This window comes from Lutra lutra, chromosome 11 (genome assembly GCF_902655055.1).
Source record: "Lutra lutra chromosome 11, mLutLut1.2, whole genome shotgun sequence".
NCBI classification, from domain to species: Eukaryota; Metazoa; Chordata; class Mammalia; order Carnivora; family Mustelidae; genus Lutra; species Lutra lutra.
The window spans coordinates 63,123,316-63,141,734 of record NC_062288.1 but is presented as its reverse complement, the minus strand read 5'-3'; the positions used below and the strand labels follow the sequence as shown (position 1 = coordinate 63,141,734).

Here is an 18,419-nt window from a genome sequence, read left to right as displayed (position 1 = left end):
ACTACCACAAAAAAAAGTGTCACTCTATCCAAAGAGGCCTGCCTTGCAAGTCCTTTGGAAGCACTTCCAAACAGAATGAAACCCTGTTGTCACATAGTTCAGTGTTACAGCATCAACACATCCATCCTCATCAGTCGTAACAACCAGGTGGCACGAGATTGGAATTAAGCAAAGAACACCATGTAGATATCAAGTTTCCCTAAGAGACCTAAGTTGTCTTGAATTTGCCTTAGTCCCCAGCCCACAGGTAGTCAGAATAGCTGGTCTTTGCCTCTTCGTTCAATTGCTTCTCCACGTTAAGGTGGAGAAAGTATATGTTTCTGAATAATAGACTCTGGTTTTAACAGATGGTTGAGTTTGCTGGGAGCCCTGAAGAGATGCAGAAGATATACTTTTATTTATTGCCTCCCCTCAGCTTGTATTAAGCCTGCCATATTTCTGTTTCATTCTGGGTTTGAGGATCACACCTCCCTTTGTAACGTTCATCAGAGCCACTCAGAAACTGTGCAGGCCTAGGATCCAGGAGAATCCCTGTATAGTCACGGTTCTAAGCAAACCAGGGGAGCAGGAGTGAGTCACTGACCTTGGCTTTCATTTTCCTCTTCAACAAAATGAGAAAGTTGCCTGAGGGATTTCTGGGGTCCCTTAGGGCTCTCTGATTCTGTGGGCAACAAATATAGCTAATCTGCTAAGAGGGGAAAACTGACAAAGTAGCATTTTGATTGTGAATTGGTGGGACTCACAGGGAAACAGTATTGAATATTTGGTCTTCAATGAGTTGAGATTATCTTGAAAATGCAAGGGTGGCTGAGGCATGGGAGCAGAGTTCCCAACCTCAAAGAGCTCGCAGTCTATGCCAGTGGTTCTTAAACCAGAATGTTTCTCAGAATCATCTGAAGGGTTTGCAAAAACACAGATTTCTGAACCCTACTTCCAGATTCCCTGACTCAGAGTGTCTGGGATGGGCCTCAAAAATTATCAAGGCTATTAAGTTTTGAGGTAATGCTGTTTTCCCCACTGTCAGGCACCACCTTGAGACTTAGTCTACCCTCATATTAAGAGATTCTCACTGCTTTCTACCTGTAACATTTGAAATCTTATGCACAGGTGACCCTTGAACAACATGGGGGCTAGGGGCACTGACCCCCGCCATAGTCAAAAATCTACATATAAGTTTGGACTTCCCGATACTTAATGACTAAATAACCTACTGTTGACCGAAAACCTTACTGAGAAGAGTCAACTAGCACATATTTTATATGTCATATACAAAAAATTGTCCTTACAATAAAGTAACTAGAGAAAAGAGAACGTTATGAAGAAAATCAAAAGGAAAACACATTTATAGTACTGTATTCCACTTATAAAAAATCTGCATAGCAAAATACGTCAGTTGGAGAAGGACAAATACCATGTGATTTCACTCATATGTGGAACTGAAGACACAGAACAAATGAACAAACAAAGGAAAAAAAGATAAACATAAAGTCCCAGACTCTTATATATAGGGGAGGTGAAAGAGGAAGGGTGAAAGAGAATTAAGAGTACGCTTATCTTGGTGAGCACTGAGAAATGTAGAGAATTAGTGAGTCGTTACATTGTACACCAAAAACCAAAACTGTGCGGTAATTATACTTGAATTTGAAAAGAAGTCTGCATGTAGGTGGACCCACACAGTTCAAAGCCATGTTGTTCAGAAGTCAACTGTCTTATTGCCCAGTGAAGAGCATGGTGATGAACAACACTGACAATGTGAGAATACGAAAGCACCTCTTTCATGAACAGGTACTTCTGGACAGTTGTCTTATAGTCAAATGCCTTTTATGCATGTGTTTTCTTTTTTTTTTAAGATTTTATTTATTTACTTGAGATAGAGAGAGAAAGAGAGAGAGAACATCAGAGGAGAGGGTCAGAGGGAGAAGCAGACTCCCTGCTGAGCAGGGAGCCGGATGTGGGACTCGATCCTGGGACTCCAGGATCATGATCTGAGCTGAAGGTGGTCACTTAACCAACTGAACTACCCAGGCACCCCATGCATGTATTTTAATTAAATTCCTTCCCCACCCCCATGCCAGCGTTCATTGATTGAATTTGCTCACCTGTTTATGACATTGAAAGAACCTCTATCTCTCTCAAGGGTCGTGAAAGCATTGTAGGTGCTGTGGCTAAACCAGTGACAAGATCCCAAGCTCCATGGTGGTATTAAGAAGTCTCCTCACTTCCATTTCATTTGTGAAAGATGTGGCTCTAAAATACTAGAGTGAAGCCACACGGGTCCCACCACCTACCTCATGTAGTCCTTCACGGTCATGTGCACCATTTCTTGTTCATGTAAAGAAACTGTAACAAAGAAAGATTGGAATTAATCAAAGCTTCATTTCTTATAAGGAGCTTCATTTCCTTTAAGATAGAAGATTTTTCTGGTCCTCGTCTGAATGAAGATGGGATTGATTTCCGTATCTGAGATGGTATCAGCATGAGGTAGAAGGCATCCCTGCAGCGAATAAGACAGCATGTAATTAATGGCTAAATGGTGTAACAACTACGTGAAGAAATGTACTTGTTCAGTCAAGATGAAGTCGGTGGCAAAGGAAGTAGCCTTCAAAGGTTTCATGGAGAAACTGGTACGTGTCTTGGATTTTTAAGAAGGGGTAGAATTTGATAGATGGAAAAGAGGTGTGGCCAAGCACAGAGTGTGTCTGTAGCAAGTCTGATGAGAGCATAGAGCATTTTGGAAGACTCACTCATGGTCCACAAGATGAAGGAGTGAGTGTGGGGACAAGCAAAAGGATACACGGAGGACCCCACAGTTGTCCAGCACCCGCCACGCATTTCTATCTCCTAATCCTCATGACAGTCTTAAATTTAGGACCTATCCTGATTTTTCAGATTAGGAAGCAGACTCACAGGAGTCGAGTAATGAGCCCGGGATCACGCAGTCAAAAGTAGCAGATCTGGGAATACATTGTTACCTTGGTGATTGATTATATCAATAACAGCATCATTTATTTAATGTTAACTTTATAGGAGGCAGTGGGCTAAGCATGTTGCATGCACCGTCCCTTTTAATTTGTATGACAAATCTATGAAATAGGTGTTATGAATCCCCACTTAACAGAGAAGCAAACTGAGGCTCAGAGAGATTAAATGTATTTCGCACGGCCAGCAGGATGCCACAGCTTATTTTTATTTGTTGCTGTTGTTTCTTTTCAAAACACCACACTGACAACAGCATGTCCGTAGCTTATTTGAAAACCAGAAAGAGGAGTTTATATGTATGTGTCGGGACATGGATTTTGAGCACACGAATAAATGTGAGAGAGACGATGCTGACAGTCCATTTGTCTGGTTAGTGGTGCTGAAGACAGACTAGAAGAGCTCAGTACTGGGAGGCTCTGGAACTAGCCGTGGCAGCCTTCAGGATCTGTGTCACGATGTAATGCTGCGGCAGCAGACGTATGCAGAGGGAAACCTTCAGAACATGGGCCAGTTCCTCCGAAAGTTCACCAGCCTTCTCATTTCCTCTCACAGTGGCTTTTTCTGGGTGCGAATGTGTGACATGTATAAAACTGGAAATGTCGCCACCCAGCACTCCCATAAGAAAGTATAAATTTTTTGCTGTAAGAAATACATGCAGGTGGGGAGAAATTTTGGAAAAACAAGCCTAAATGATTGAAACATTAAAAAAAAAAAAAAGGTTGAAAATAATAAAGGGCTCCTCAGTCTAGAGCCAGAGTTCTTGTCTGGGTAGGATACTACCAACAGATCTCTAGGTATCTGTGACCTTGCCTCTGAATGCCAAATTTTGAGGGTGGAGATAAGAACACATGTAGTTTCCAGCTGTTTTTTCAAAGGCTCAGTGACCCTGCTGAATGGGACAAGAACAGTGGTCTAGAAAGATAAAGACTTGAAGCATCATGAGGTATGCGCAGACAGTGAGTTCTTAACTAAGCCCAGAACACACAACTACAGTTTTAAAAGGTAGCGAGGGTGCAGTTTCCATGAATGTCTGCCCTATGGAACAAATAGAACTCTGTCACCTGAGAGTCACAGGGAGTGAAAAACATAAACCCATGATGTGCCTTTCCAGCGCTGGGACCAAGCAGTTGAGAGTCTCACAAGACAGAATGAAAGTATTATTCCTTGCCTGTTGGAGGGTTTGTTGGGTTTTAGTTTAGTTCAGTTGTTGTTGTTGTTTTTCCACTTTGCTAATTTGTAAGATAAACTTCCTGGGCTTGTCAGGGTTGGGTCCTTGTTCCCGCTGTCCCTTTTCAATGATGAACCTGAACCAAGAGGCACCAGCTGGCGGCCCAGTTCTCGCCAGTCCTGGGATTCCTAGAATTTCCTTACAACTCCAAGATAGGACAGCGTCAGCCCAGATCTCTTCAGAAAGCAATGCATTGGAGGCCACGTGTGTGGCAAACATGTGCAGTCTCCATCCTACTCACTTGGTTCATTAGCGGTTATCTGCCTGGCTCCCAGGAGCATTTGAGTCCGCTGCCTCTGAGCACAGGAATTTGACACCTAGGGAATGCCACCACGGGACAGACAAACTGCTCCTGGTACCCTGCGTTTCCTCAAGCTTCTGTAGGCATTGTGCTCCAGGCTGAAAGCGAGACACCTGCAAAATGTGCCTGTATCCATCCCATAAGGCCCTGTCTGCTAGGGTCTCCTTACCTCCTTCTTGTGTCTCTAATGGTTCGGTCTCAATATTTTTCTCCAATTTCTTTTTCCTTCTATGACAGTCTTAGTAGGTTTTTAAAACCAGATTTTACTCTTTAAAAGCAATGGTGGATGGATGAAGCAGAAAGAAAGAAAGAAAGAAAGAAAGAAAGAAAGAAAGAAAGAAAGAAAGAAAGGATAATAATAATGTCCTCCTCTCCCCAAGGCTCAAGGCTCATAAGGGTTGAGTTGGAAGAGAATCAAAGTGAGAAAAAAGTTCTCCGCTTTACTTTACTACATCCCATCGCATGGGTTAAAATGCCAGTTCTGAGTCTCCAGCCGCCCTCCCGACTGTGAGGTGGACTTCTGCCATCTGAGGCAGCAGACACCACACTTAACCCTGCAAACTGTATTACTGTGGAAGATGTAGTGAGATATGCAGAAGGCACTAATTAGCACCTTTATTGGCTTAGAAAGCATTTTTTATTTTGGTTTTCCTAAGCATTTCTGACTGATTCATGGAAGACATTTGGTTCTTTGGAATATCGTCCAATAGACTAATCAAATTACATTTTCACAGGGCTCTAAAATAATAGCATTCTGCAGCTTTCTGTATATTTAACTCCTGCATGACCAAGACGCGGAGCAGAGGCCCTCAGCAGCGTTTATTTCTCCCAGTTTGTTCATGATTTCAGTTTACACTCTTTCAAAATAAAAGATTCTTCCTTCTCCCTGACACTCAGCCTCAAGACCTTGAAGCCAGCCATACTCTGCTCTTCTCCGCTCGCCTAGCTGCTTAGTTCCCGGATGCAGCTGACTCCTCCTTTCTCTTCCAGCGCGGAGCCCCAGCCCAAGAGACCTCAAGCCCGAGTTCTCAATAGCGTCTTCCCAAGATATGCCCCTTCTTTCCTCTTGCCAAGATAAACAGCGGAATCTGTCATCTTTCTCCTCAGAAACCATTCATAACTCACTCTAATAGACATGGCAAGTGTGTAACACGCCTGGTTCAATTCCCCAGCACTGCACCTATGGCAACTATCACTAATTATTCATGACCTTCTGTTCAGGTGAACAAAGATACGGTCTTGAAATCCTCCTAACACAGACCCCAGTAACGACTACCTCTCCTTTGACTAGAACCTGAGATGATCGTCATACATCAAGTGTGGTTCCCTCTTTCTGGATTTTAAGGCATTTACAACCAGACAACACCCTATTTACCAGAAGAATTTCCACCTTTGTTCCCCAGCACGAAGCCATTTCTCTAGTCTGACCGCCTTCTATATGCTTTCCTGCACACATTTGGTTTTCTTTTCATTCTGTGCCTTTATTCTAGCTCCTTGAACCAAGTGACATTGTCTTCCTTTGCCTCTTTGTTTTTTTTTTTCAGAACCACATTGCTCTTTGACTAGCTCAAGTCACTCTTCTTTAAAGATTTCCCAGTCTGACTCACATCAGCTTCATTATGGACCAGTTGTACGAAGGTCTTTTGTTGACTAGCTTTGGGGAAATCAGATGTGTTAGAGATTGTTCCTACCTCAGTGGGATTTACAATTTTGTTAGTGAGGCTGCTCGTATCCCTAATAAATTGAGGAAGCACGGGCCAAGTACCATATGGGTAGAACCCAGCACGGATGTGGCAGGTGTGCAGAAGAGAACTTGAGGCTCTTAGTGCAGGTGTCAGGAAGCCCCTTATAGAGAATGGGGGACCTGAGGCATGGCTCAAAGAAGGCAAGAGGAGAACAGAACAAGAAAGACTTTACGGCAAGAGGCATTGGATGAAGAAAGATGAAGCATCGGGATGGCAATGAAAGGGGATAAGACAAGAGGGTCTTGTGAAACATGGGCACAGTTATATTAAGATTGCAACGGTCCTGGGAAGTCAGAGTGACATATGTAAGAGTAGGGGCCATGCATTCTACATCTTTGTATTCTCCACCAGTACAGTGCTTTCTTTTTTTAGAGAGAGCGTGTGTGCAGAGGGAGAGATAATCCCAAGCAGACCGCATGCCCAGTGGAGAGCCCAATATGGGGCTTGATCTCACGACACTGAGATCATGACCTGAGCTGAAATCAAGGTCAGATCCTCAACTGACTGAGCCACCCAGGCACCTCTCTACCAGCACAGTTCTTGGCTCTGGGTGCTTTTGTTTGATAAGCATCTCTTATGTTTAACTGGATTTGCATCGACCTCATCTTATAGGCCACAGATTTTAGAATTTGATTTTGTAGTTCTTATTGAATAAATTCCTTCTGGAAAGGTATAACTTTATTGCTCAAGGGCCTCTCTGGGGATTGGAGAAGAAATGTCTAAATATCAAAAGGACAAATGAATTAACCACCTACCAAGTAATCAATGGATCCAAGGCGATCTTTGACAAAAGCTTTTTTTTTTTCTGTAAACATTGGATCTGTTTTTTCTCCCCTCACAGTTATGCGTGGCTGTGTTATTAAACAAGCACACATTTTATAAAGCTCCCCAGTGACACAAGCATTCATGTAGGTGTCTGTCCCAGCAGGGTAACTCCAATGTACTCTCACAGGACAAAGGTGTCGAAGTCTAATTTGTTCCCTGGTGGTGGAAATGGGCTTGTCAAAAACCAACTCCTCTCCCTAGGCTTTCTTATACACAAATATGGAATCTGGGATTAGGAAGAGTCAGCAGCCTAAGACAGGCCTTCACATCCATGACTATGTACCGTTTAGCACCCCAATTGACCTCAAAGAGGTTCCAACTGTCCTTTGTGTTTGTGGTTATAGGAATGTCCACAGATCCTCAGAGAGCACAAACTGAGAGTCAAACTTGTGTTTGCTTATGTTGTTGGTGACAAGTATGAAGAGCTGATCTGCACCAGGGGTGGTGGTTCTCAGAAATGGAAAAGCCAAAAAATGGAAGGATGCCTATAAGGGTCTTCCCTGTAAGTCACGCATGTGCACTGAGCAGACAAGGCTCTGGAGATACTAAGAAGACTGCCAGACCACTCAGCCAAGATGGCCAATATTTGTCAGAAGACAGGACAGACAGTGAGACACCATCCTTTGTGAAAATACTTCAGTGAGTCATGGGAGGCAAGCAGCCAACCAACTTTCATGTGGCTTTTCAGAGGAATTATTTGATGCACCTTTTTTTTTTTTTTGAGCTCCAGATATGATCATTTTACATTTCCAAAGACACTACTCAATTGACATAAAAAAATTAGTTCTACTCTAAAAAATGTAAATTCTGGAGGACTGTGTTGTGGCTCTGAAGACAGGTGCATCAGAGCCAGATGACCTGGAGAGAGAAGTACATGCCAGTAAACTCAGCCACAATGCTTACCCTCTGACTTTCCTCGCAGGGAGATAGATGCAGGCCTTGCTTTCCTGCTGGGGGCTCCCATGCGTACGTAGCACACAGCGTAAATGACCTGGGCCTTTGGAGAGGCAATGTGGCTACTGAGTCAGACAGATCCAAATTCAAATCTTGACCCCCTTACCTACTCACTGGCCTACTTTGGGCAAGTTACTTAAACTTTTTGAGTCTCATTTTCCTGCTTGCAAAAGTTAGTGACTGTAATATTTACCTTGGGAGATCTCGGTTTGGGTAAATGAGATAATATAGGTGAGGTACCTAGGCTGTGTGCCCTTCACACATATTCCCTTCTCTCCCCTCCTAGTTCTCCTGACGAAGATGCTGAAGTGCCCAGGGTTAAGGCTTTCATCTAGCATAATGGTACTGAGCACAATGGGAAATGGGCCAGCCAGATTCTAGGGGTTTTTTGCTTGTTTTTTGTTTTTGTCTTTTAAGGATTTTACTTATTTATTTGACAGACAGAGATCAAGTAGGCAGAGAGGCAGGCAGAGAGAGAGAGGGAAGCAGGCTCCCCGCTGAGCAGAGAGCCCGGTGCGGGGCTGGATCCCAAGACCCTGAGAGCATGACCTGAGCCGAAGGCAGAGGCTTTAACCCACTGAGCCACCCAGGCGCCCCGGGCCAGATTCTAGTTTAATAAAAATGAGACTTTAGGTGGCCACAGAGCAGCATGAAAGCCAGAATCACCATAGAAGTCCAACACCCCAACTTGGCCATCTCTAAACTCACAAGGAATTCAGCAATAGGACCTCTAAAGCCTTATGCCAACTACCCTCTCCCCATTTTATTTGGGACTCAGTCCAAGATCAGGAGGCCACTAGAATGCTTCCTATAGAGGGCCCTGTGTCATCTATAAGATGAGCAGCCACTTGGATCTCATTGCTGCTTCATTGTATGAAGGGCTCAGGCATGATCAATGAGGGAAACCAGCCTTAGAATACATTCTACTTGTACTGGGTTGAATCAAACTTCTGTATCAGAAATCTTATTTTATTTTTTTAAAAATTTTTAAAGATTTTATTTATTTTTTTGAGAGAAGAGAGAGAGAGAGTGCACAAGTGGGGTAAGGGGCAGAGAGAGAAGCAGACTCCCCTCCAAGCAGGAAGCCTGATGTGGGACTCGATCCTAGGACCCCGAGATCATGACTTGAGTTGAAGGCAGATGCTTAACTGACTGAGCCACCCAGGCACCCCTGAAATCTCATTTTAGAATGTGTCTTTTATTTAGAAATAGGGTTTTTGTAGGTGTAATTAGTAAAAGTGAGGTCATACTGGATTAGGGTGGGTCTTATGTCCTTATGAAAAGACAAAAGCTTTCCCCCCACAGGGAAAAGCAGCTGTGTGGAGATGGAGGCAGAGAATGGAGGACTGTCACCACAAGCCAAGGAATGCCCAGAATTTCTGGGAGCCACCTGCCGCTAGGAAGAGGCAAGGGAGGATTCTTCTCTAGACCCTTCAGAGAGTGAATGAGCTTATCACCACACCTTGATTTCAGACTTCCAGCCTCCAGAACTGTGAGAGAATAAATTTCTGTTCGAAGCCACCAAGTCAGTGGTAATTTGGTACGGTGGCCCTAGGAACGAATGTACCACTCTGGGTCATGCTAGGATTGCACGTGTTATTCTGGGATTTTCCCTCAGGTTGCGACCCATCTTTTCTCTTCTCTTCGGTTTCTTTTCATCTCACCACAGTTCTTCTTCTTGCCACCCTCACCACGACCTTCAGGTTACCAGCTCATCCTGTTCTAGTTTCCACATGTTTTCAGTATGACTGCTGGCTTCTCTGAACTCCTCATTTATTGGTCTCATAGTGGCTGTGACCAGCACGCAGAGGGCTGATAGGACGCTGGGCTTCAAGTTCCTCTGCCCCCTTCTAACCAGCTGGGCCCCCAAGTCACTGTGCTTGATCACTCTGTGGCCCAGAATCTTCATCTGCAAAACTCAGATGAATACCAGCCTTGATCCCACACAGGTTACTGAGTTTAAAATATGATAGATCATAAAGAGCCTTGTAAAAGTGAAGACTCAATTAAACTTGTAAGAGGCTACTCCATTATTATTAAAACCCTCGCTGAAGATAAAGGACCTGGCAAGTGGGAACTGTGCATTTCTGCTGGGCTAGCCTTTCTTTCCTCCAGCTTCGCACCTCCTGTCTGTGCCTTTACACTTCATCGACTTGATTCAGAGGTGGAAAGACCATGGTGTCTCATGGTGTCTCTTTCTGGGAAGTGAAGCTTTTAATAATACAGTTACTGACAACCCCAGAGTTAGTACCAGGCCTCCCACCATGCCCTGGGCATGCCCTGAAACATCAGGGGGATCTGACATCTCATCCTGGCTACATTTCTTAAGTCCTTGTCTTGTCTTCCCTTCCCTCCCCTTCCCTTCCTTTCCCTTCCCTTCCCTTCCCTTCCGTTCCCTTCTCTTTCCCTTTCCCTTTCCCTTCCCTTCCCTTCCCTTCCCTTCCCTTCCCTTCCCCTTCCTTCCTTCCTTCCTTCCTTTCTTTTTCAAGATTTTATTTTTAAGTAATAAATACCCAGTGTGGGCCTAGAACTCATAGATCAAGTCACAGATCAAGTCACATGCTCTACCAATGAAGCCAGCCAGGCACCCCAAGTTCTTGCCTTTTCTTGATTCTGTACTGCTATAAATAGAGAATTCAGTTTATTGGCAAACATCTTCAGAGATTTGGGGATCATGGAAATTTTATATTTAAAAAAAAAGAAGCTTGGAGAAAGAGGAAATTTCAATGATATACTTGGTTTTTTGTTTTTATTTTCAGTAAAAAAAAAAAAAAGTCTAAATTTAAACTAGTTTGTAGCCAGTGGTCAATCTTAATTTAAGATGTCAGTGAAGGAAGTGAAATAATTAAAACCAGCCAAGTAAGTAACCAGTAGACTAATAGTTTTCCCCTCTAATCATTAAACTCCTAATTTATGTCATTTTTTTTACATACATTATTTATGGTGTTTCCTCAGTTTTAAAACACGCATTTTGTCACATTTTAACATCTATGAAATCAGGAAGTGTCTTGTAGTCAGTGTTGCCTTTCATTTATAATTGCCAGGGCTTGCTGTTTCATTTTCCCGAGTAGTACTTAATATGTGAATGTATTTTTCTTCCTTCCTTCCTTCTTTCCTTCCTTCCTTCCTTCCTTTCTCTCTCTCTTTTCCTTTCATTTTTAAGTACTCTCTACACCCAAGGTGGGGCTCGAACTCACAACCCCAAGATCAAGTGTCACATGTTCCACCAACTAAGCCAGCCAGGGTGGGGGTAGGGGGCACTGTGAGTGCATCTTATAATCGTATTTCTATGAAATACAGTATTTTCTTTAAAGAATGTGGGAACTGTGAGATCTGCAATTAATTTCTTTTTCTTTTTATAATATTCTTATCAAATCTCAGTGTAACAAGTGTGATACATTCTCTGCGTCAGAAATACATACTTTCACTGTTTGCCATAGAATTCAGTCATCTGTTCTTTTTGAGAACAAATGCACCATTAGAAAGGGAAGATATAATTTTGAGACTGGAGAATAGAAAGAAACTAGATTTAGACATAAAAGTACCATACAGTGAGAGGAAAAGTTAGACAATTGCATTTCCATAATTACATCCTTGCAAAATGTCTTCATAGAACCCAGTGTGTTTTCTGGTAGAGTCTGAGATAATGATGTGGCAGGAGGCCTGGTTTGCAACCCCACAGGCTGCTGATGACCCCCTATCCTTCCTGAGACTCTAATTTATATATCAAACAAAGCAATTGAGCTGGATGGTTTTTGAGATCCATTACATTTCTAGAAAGCTTTGATAATTCTCATTTTAAGAAGATTTATTCACATAAATGTTTTAATAATTTTACTCAGGTCCACAAAGCCTAAATGCTTCTGGTTCTCTTGTCTTACCAGTGTGGTCGATGACTTGCTGAAAGTTTTCATTTACAGAGACCCTATAAAGAAACAAAAATATTGCGAGTCAAACAATGTGTACAACTCAATTATACTAAATTGCATTTTAATTAAATATATGAGAGTAAATGCAAAGCTAGGCTTTATTACGGGGGGACTTTTTAAAAGCAATCAACAGCCAGGGACTGGAACAGTATTCTGTTGAGTACTTTCAAATTGATATATAACTTTTGCAATAATAGAGATCCTTCATACACTCAGTTAAAATGAAAAGGTAGGCCTGTCTCACCTTGCCCCAGAAGAGTTATCCACATTGTTTTCACAGATTTTTGCAAGAGATATGTATAAAGGCACAAAGAAACACTTACAAGAATCCAGAGTCCAGCCACTGCTGAATACTTGCTTGTTTGGAATCTTCTATGAAGGGGAAAGAAACAGACCATCAATCAAAGCACACCAGCTAAAATAACGCTACCCCATTATCCAGCCACCACCCATAGCTCTATTTCCTACATAGTTAGGCACATGTTCTAGAAGCATATTCAGTTATTTTCCCAAGGCAAAACTTCCTGCTTTCCATAATCAGTCTTTCCTGAGAATGAAGTATAAACTTGCCAAATGACTGACATCAAAACAGAAAGAGAGAAAGAAAGAAAGAAGAGAAAGTGTGAAAAGGAAAAAGAATAACACCGAAGTACAAGAGATGTCAGAATAATTTTTAAATTACCTTAGTGTGAACATGAAGAGTGAAAAAGCATACCAGATTTTTGTCTTTCTCTTGTTGGATATAGATCACCATGGACCCTCTCCTTATTGAACCACGACGTTTACCTAAGGCAGCTAGCCAGTGATGTGTATTTGCAAGGAGTTCTCTGCCAGGTTCTAAACCAAATTTGCATTCATTCCAGGGACAAATTGCACTACAGTCCCAGGATTGCCAAAGGCACCCTGTGTTAAAGTCTTTTAAGGTGGATCTTTGTCATTGGCTTAACCAATAGTCAAAGGGCAAAAAGGAGAGGATGGAAAAGCAGTATTTCCCAATAAATATTTCTTTCCTTTCTGGTTGGCTACAGGCTACTCTGGGCTGATTTTCTTTGACTTTATCCCACCAAACAGTGAAGTACCTGACTTAGCCCATCACAAGGGGTCTGGTGAACCAGAAAGGCCAAGTAGGCATGCAAGGTGCTTATTTTTCAACTTAGGGACTCTAGAGAGGTAGAATGAATTGGGTGGTGGGCAAAGAAGAAATACCATCAGTTTTATATCACTGCGGAGGGAAAAGTGTTTTCCTACTTACGACTCTTTGAACTATTAAAATTATTACGGACGCTTCATGCAAGACCCAGCAAAAAGAGCCTTTCAATAGAATGTTTGATGTTCTGAAGGAAGCGTCATGTCTCTGGCATGGATTCCATGTGCCCCTTCAGGGTCCTGAGGAACTTGAGATGAGGGGACCTTGGAGTAGAAAGGGAGAAGTTGGTCCATTTCCATCAAGAAGATGTGTGTTTTGAATGTGTGTGGGTGGAAGTCAGAAGTGCCCATTTCATAGAAGTTTGTAGCCTCCTGCCAGGAACACTGGTATCTTCAAAGACAAGTGTTTATTCCAGAATCATCCGTCCCCAGCCAAGCCCCCATGACCCTCAGCACCCGAAGCAGAATGTTTTCAATAGCCCTGAGGGCCTGTTCTCACCCAGTGTGGGGATGGTGACACTCTGGCTTTCCTCCTCAGAGCCAGGAGGCAGCTGCTCATCTAGGGGGGCCCACACCCTCTTGGTGGACCTCAGGATCTCTCTCCTGCTCTTTTCTTGGCCTCCTTGGGAGTTGCCGAATCCATGTGACCTCTCCGCCATTGTGAGAGAGCAATTCGGTAAACTAAAACATGGAGACAAACAAATCAGACCCCAAGAGCCCGCTTTCTGGCTTGATTCAGTGAGAAGGAGAAGCCAGAGCGCTCGTAGGCCACCGCAGTCTTCTGGAACTTGGCTCACCCATCTGATCAGAGTTCCCAGTCTCAGTGAGGAAGAATGGTTCCCTCTCAGTGGAGCGGCAGCTGGAGACTGGGGACTAATGTGGCCTCACCTGTTGTCAGGCCATATCCACCCTCTGGTGGATCCAATTGGGTGGTCCGCGATGTGGATGGAGAGCAAAGAAATTGTGGACTGGGAAGGCACTCCAGCCAGGAAGAAAGATCGAAAGTATTGATTAACATAATCAGTATCCTTCAAGTTTATCCAACAGTTACATCTATAAAAATATTTTCAGAGAACCCAAAATGTAAGAAATAAGGACTTTGGCAACAGGTCAACCTGGATGAGTCTCACCTCTGCAACTTGTTGGGTGGCCTTGTGTAAATGATATAATCTTCCTACATTCTCTTATTTCTTAATTGGGTATAAATTGTACTGAGTGGTAATTACTGTTGACCTCAGTGAGTACTTATGATGTGCTAGAATCTATGCTGAATTCTATGCATCCATTACTTAATAATTGCCAACAAAGGAAGCAATCTAACTGCCACAATTTCATTGTAAATTGGAAAAGCAGAGGGGTTGCATACCCAAGACAGCCCAGTAACGAGCACTCAAACCAGGCACTGGACTCCAAGCATATTCCTGTGATTAGTAAGCTAGACCATCTAACCGATAGGATGGTTGGGACAGTTAGAATATTAATAAATATATTATGCATACGGCTCAAGAAATATTGACCACCCCCATTATCTCATTTAGCCTTTGTTAATATCATTAACATGTTAATATCATTATGAAGTTTGCAGGGTAAGAGGAGGGGACAGAAGCTTAGAGCAGAGGAGTAAACTGTCACAACCCCCTGGATCATCAGGACATTAAGAAAGAGGGCCTCCTTCTCACTCATCAATCTGTCTCCAGTATTTGACTGAATTCCCAGCACAGAATAGATGCTAAATAAATACACATAGAGCTAAAGTAGCAAAGCTCTGTTTCAAAACCACACTTTCTAAATCCTTTCCATGGCATCTACTTGAATTTGCATTCATTTATGCTTCAAGTTTAGAGAAATGACTAAATAGTCAACTATCTATTTCAGCAGCATGTCTTGCATCCCTAAACTCACCCATAATCACTGGCTCCGTGACTTAAACCATCTTTTCTGATCAGTGTTTAATCAAGGCAAGTCATTCAGATATATTGTAAACATTTGAATATTTTCTTTTAAGTATATGCAAGCGTTCTTGCTGCAGTTGGTAGAGTTTCCTTCCCTGCTTCGTACATTAGAATTCTGTAATATAACTGAAGGATAAATATACATTTATGGTTACAATAGTAAATTACTGCAAAAATCAATGACAATGGTGATGACTGTTCATTTTATGATCAAAAAAGCAAATACTAAGAAATTTCAATTGTTTAAAAATTATGGCAAAGGGTGGACAGGTGAGATCTAAATTAACAGTGAGTCTTTTAGTCAGCCAACTTAAGAAAGTTAAATTTTGGAGGGTGCCTGAGTGGCTCAGTCAGTTGAGCATCTGATACTTGATTTTGGCTCAAGTCAGGTCATGATCTCTGGGTTGTGGGATCAAACCCCACTTTGGGCTATAAGTTCAGCAGGGGATCTGCTTGAAATTTTCTCTCTCTGTCTCTCTCTCACTCTGCCCACCTGCAAGGGTTCTCTCTGTCTCTGTCTCTCTCTAAAATAAATAAATGAATCTTTAAAAAAAAAAGAAAGTGAACTCTCAGAATATTCTATGAAAACAAAAAAAGTTAAAAAAATTTCAAACACAAGACAAAAATAATAAAATAATAAAAGCAAGAATGATACAGATAAGATTCTATTTCTAACTTTTGTTTGGTATAGTAGGATGCATAACACTAGACAAAATCAACTTTAGGAATTGCATTTAATTTCTGGCTATTTAATTTTACACACGCTTTGGCTCTTTTGAGTAAAAAAAAGTCCTCTTTGGCAATGCCAGGCATCTTGTGTGTGTATTCAACTCCGACAATGCACAATTTCTAAAGGAAGGAAAATCTCCAAAATCGTGCTCAACAAGATTCATGAGAGCTCAGACTCAGTAAGTGCTCAGGGTTTGAAGAAAAGAATAATGATTTATGGAAAAATAAGATACCCCAGAGAGTCCTGCTCCTCCACCAGCCTCGGGGGTAAGTGGGGTCATATTTAGCACAAAAGCTTCCGGCTCGGTAGTGGGGGCCGGAGTTCTCAAGCAGCTGAATTCCTCAAATTGCTGCGTCTATACTACAATGTCCAATTTTAACCGAGCTACCACCTTTTTTCAAAAAGAACGCTGTAAAAATCATCAAAGTTTTCGATAAAAGTGCTGCTTTATTGGTCTGTCCCCAAACTTCCGTTCTAAAATGGCACGTTTGACCTTAGCCACCAGGCTCGCACAACCGGTGAGGATATGCTCCCTGCCAGCTCGGTGGTAGTTGGCTTTAGAGCAGTAAAAACCTGCCAAGAAAAGTGGGAACCTTTGCTAAAGGCGAGGGTCAGGGACCAGTTTGTAAAGAAAAACCGTTTTGTTCCGGTCTGTTTCAGTGAATCCCTTTCCGCTTAGTAAACAAATCTGCTTTGGATTCTTCAATGCTCATGCTGGATGCTCCAGTGTCCTTCCTTTGACCTCCACTGGCTTGACCTGAAGAGCAGTTCTTTGTAAAGGGACAGGGATCAGGTGGCAGGTTTCGGGATGTGGTCTCTGCCCGATCCTCTGATTAACCCCTTTATCTCCAGGACCATTTGGAACCAAATTCTTGCCAATGCTGACTTGGTCCGAAGTGAATCTTCATCTCAGATTATGTTGCCGTCTGTGCCTGAAGGTCCCTTCCCTGTCTTCAGATCCTTTCCATCCTAATTATAATGCCATTAACCCTTATGTGTATAAAGAACTTCCTTTAATGTGGGAAATTTCTTATATTATCAAGTTTAATTTAAAAAGAGGATGAAAAACAATATATGCAGCAAGAACTCAATTTTGTAAAAACAAAACTAAAGTGAAGTGTTTTGAAAAGACAAAAAAGAGAAATGTACTGAAATATTATCAAGTTTCCGATTTTTTAAAATACTCACAATGAGAAAGAAAATTGGTGTTGTTACATTAACTTTCCATGACATTTTCTTTCACTTGAGCAAAGGCAACCATGGATGTGAAGCTTTCGGCCCACAGTGAAATCACAGAACTCGATACTTTGATTCTTGAAGCAGGGACAATGGTTACATTCTTGTCCTCTGGGGTTATTTAACTTGTTTCACCTCTCTGCAAACAGGTTGTCTTGCCAAACATCTTGTTCAGACTGGAGAATAGGGACTGTGCCTTATTTATCTGTGTGTTCCCCATAGATCCCAGCACAGAACTCTGCCCAGGGTAAATAATCTGTAACTGTAAACTGATTGCTTGGTTATTTGGTAAAGGGACACCAGCTGCTTTAGCCCGCATTCTTGGTTCTTATGTGGTTAAAATAATAAATGTTTTCAGGTTAGATAACTCCAGATTTTAATCTCAGCTCTGCTGCTTTTCTGACATCTCCTTGGGGAAATTTTCAAACATCTCTGATAATCTATTTCTTCATCTCTGTAATTAGTAGGAAATAACCATTCATATGGCTGTTGGAAAAAAATTAGTGCAAAGTGTATATAAAACAATCAATACCCATATTGATCAGTTTTTTTTTTCTTTCTTTATGTTGCCTCTCTAGGTCACTTTCATGTCAATAACCATCAAGTATAGGAAAAGAATCACCAGTCAATGTAATAGTTGGGTTCTTTTTCCATAGGAGATCAATTCGGCACTCATAGTTTGTGGATAACCTGTGTCATCTTGAGATTACTTAGTTTGAATAATTGTGAAGATATAGTTGGAGAGTATGAGAATAAAATATTTCTGTGACCATGAGAATGCAGATTTACCTGAGACTAGAGACTCATGTAAGAGTTTGGAAATACCTTCAACTACAGTCTTAATTTCAAGGTTATAACTGATAATTGTAGGCTGTAGTTCTAGCCTTGGCCCCACTTGTGAAGGAGACCTGTGCTCAAGAAGAGAACATCATAATGGGAAAAAAAATTCCACAAGCATTCTGGGTCCACAGGAATCTCACCATCCCTATGTCTCTACAATGGATCCTCGTCATGGGTGCCTCTATTCAAGCCTTCTGTTAAGATCTCAAATGGTGGGCACCTGGGTGGCTCAATGGGTTAAGCCTCTGCCTTCGGCTCAGGTCATGGTCTCAGGGTCCTGGGATCGAGCCCCGAGTCGGGCTCTTTGCTCAGCAGGGATCCTGCTTCCCCCACCCCCTTCTCTGCCTGCCTTTCTGCCTACTTGTGATTTCTCTATCAAATAAATAAATAAAATTAAAAAAAAAAAAGATCTCAAATGGTGTCCTGGTTTCCTTGCTCCCTTCCACTTGCCATTACAATGACTTTCACCAGCAGAAAAATTTAGGAGAAGTCTACATAGAGCCATATGCTCCATGAAGACCTGTCCCTTTCCCAGTTGTGACATCACTCACAGA

General features: G+C 42.2%; 1 protein-coding gene across 2 annotated transcripts in view; it reads right to left on the bottom strand.

Annotated features, from left to right (window-relative positions):
• ITPRID1 (ITPR interacting domain containing 1) overlaps nucleotides 1-18,419 on the bottom strand; it is a 113,304-nt gene that overhangs the window by 70,050 nt on the left and 24,835 nt on the right. For both annotated transcript variants that reach the window (XM_047695843.1, XM_047695844.1), the window contains exons 2-5: nucleotides 13,607-13,788; nucleotides 12,285-12,333; nucleotides 11,914-11,957; nucleotides 2,289-2,340 (exon numbers count right to left, since the gene is read on the bottom strand). In XM_047695843.1, the coding sequence (XP_047551799.1) occupies nucleotides 2,289-2,340; nucleotides 11,914-11,957; nucleotides 12,285-12,333; nucleotides 13,607-13,766 (305 nt within the window). In that variant the 5' untranslated portion in view covers nucleotides 13,767-13,788. The remainder of the gene's footprint in view (nucleotides 1-2,288; nucleotides 2,341-11,913; nucleotides 11,958-12,284; nucleotides 12,334-13,606; nucleotides 13,789-18,419) is intronic.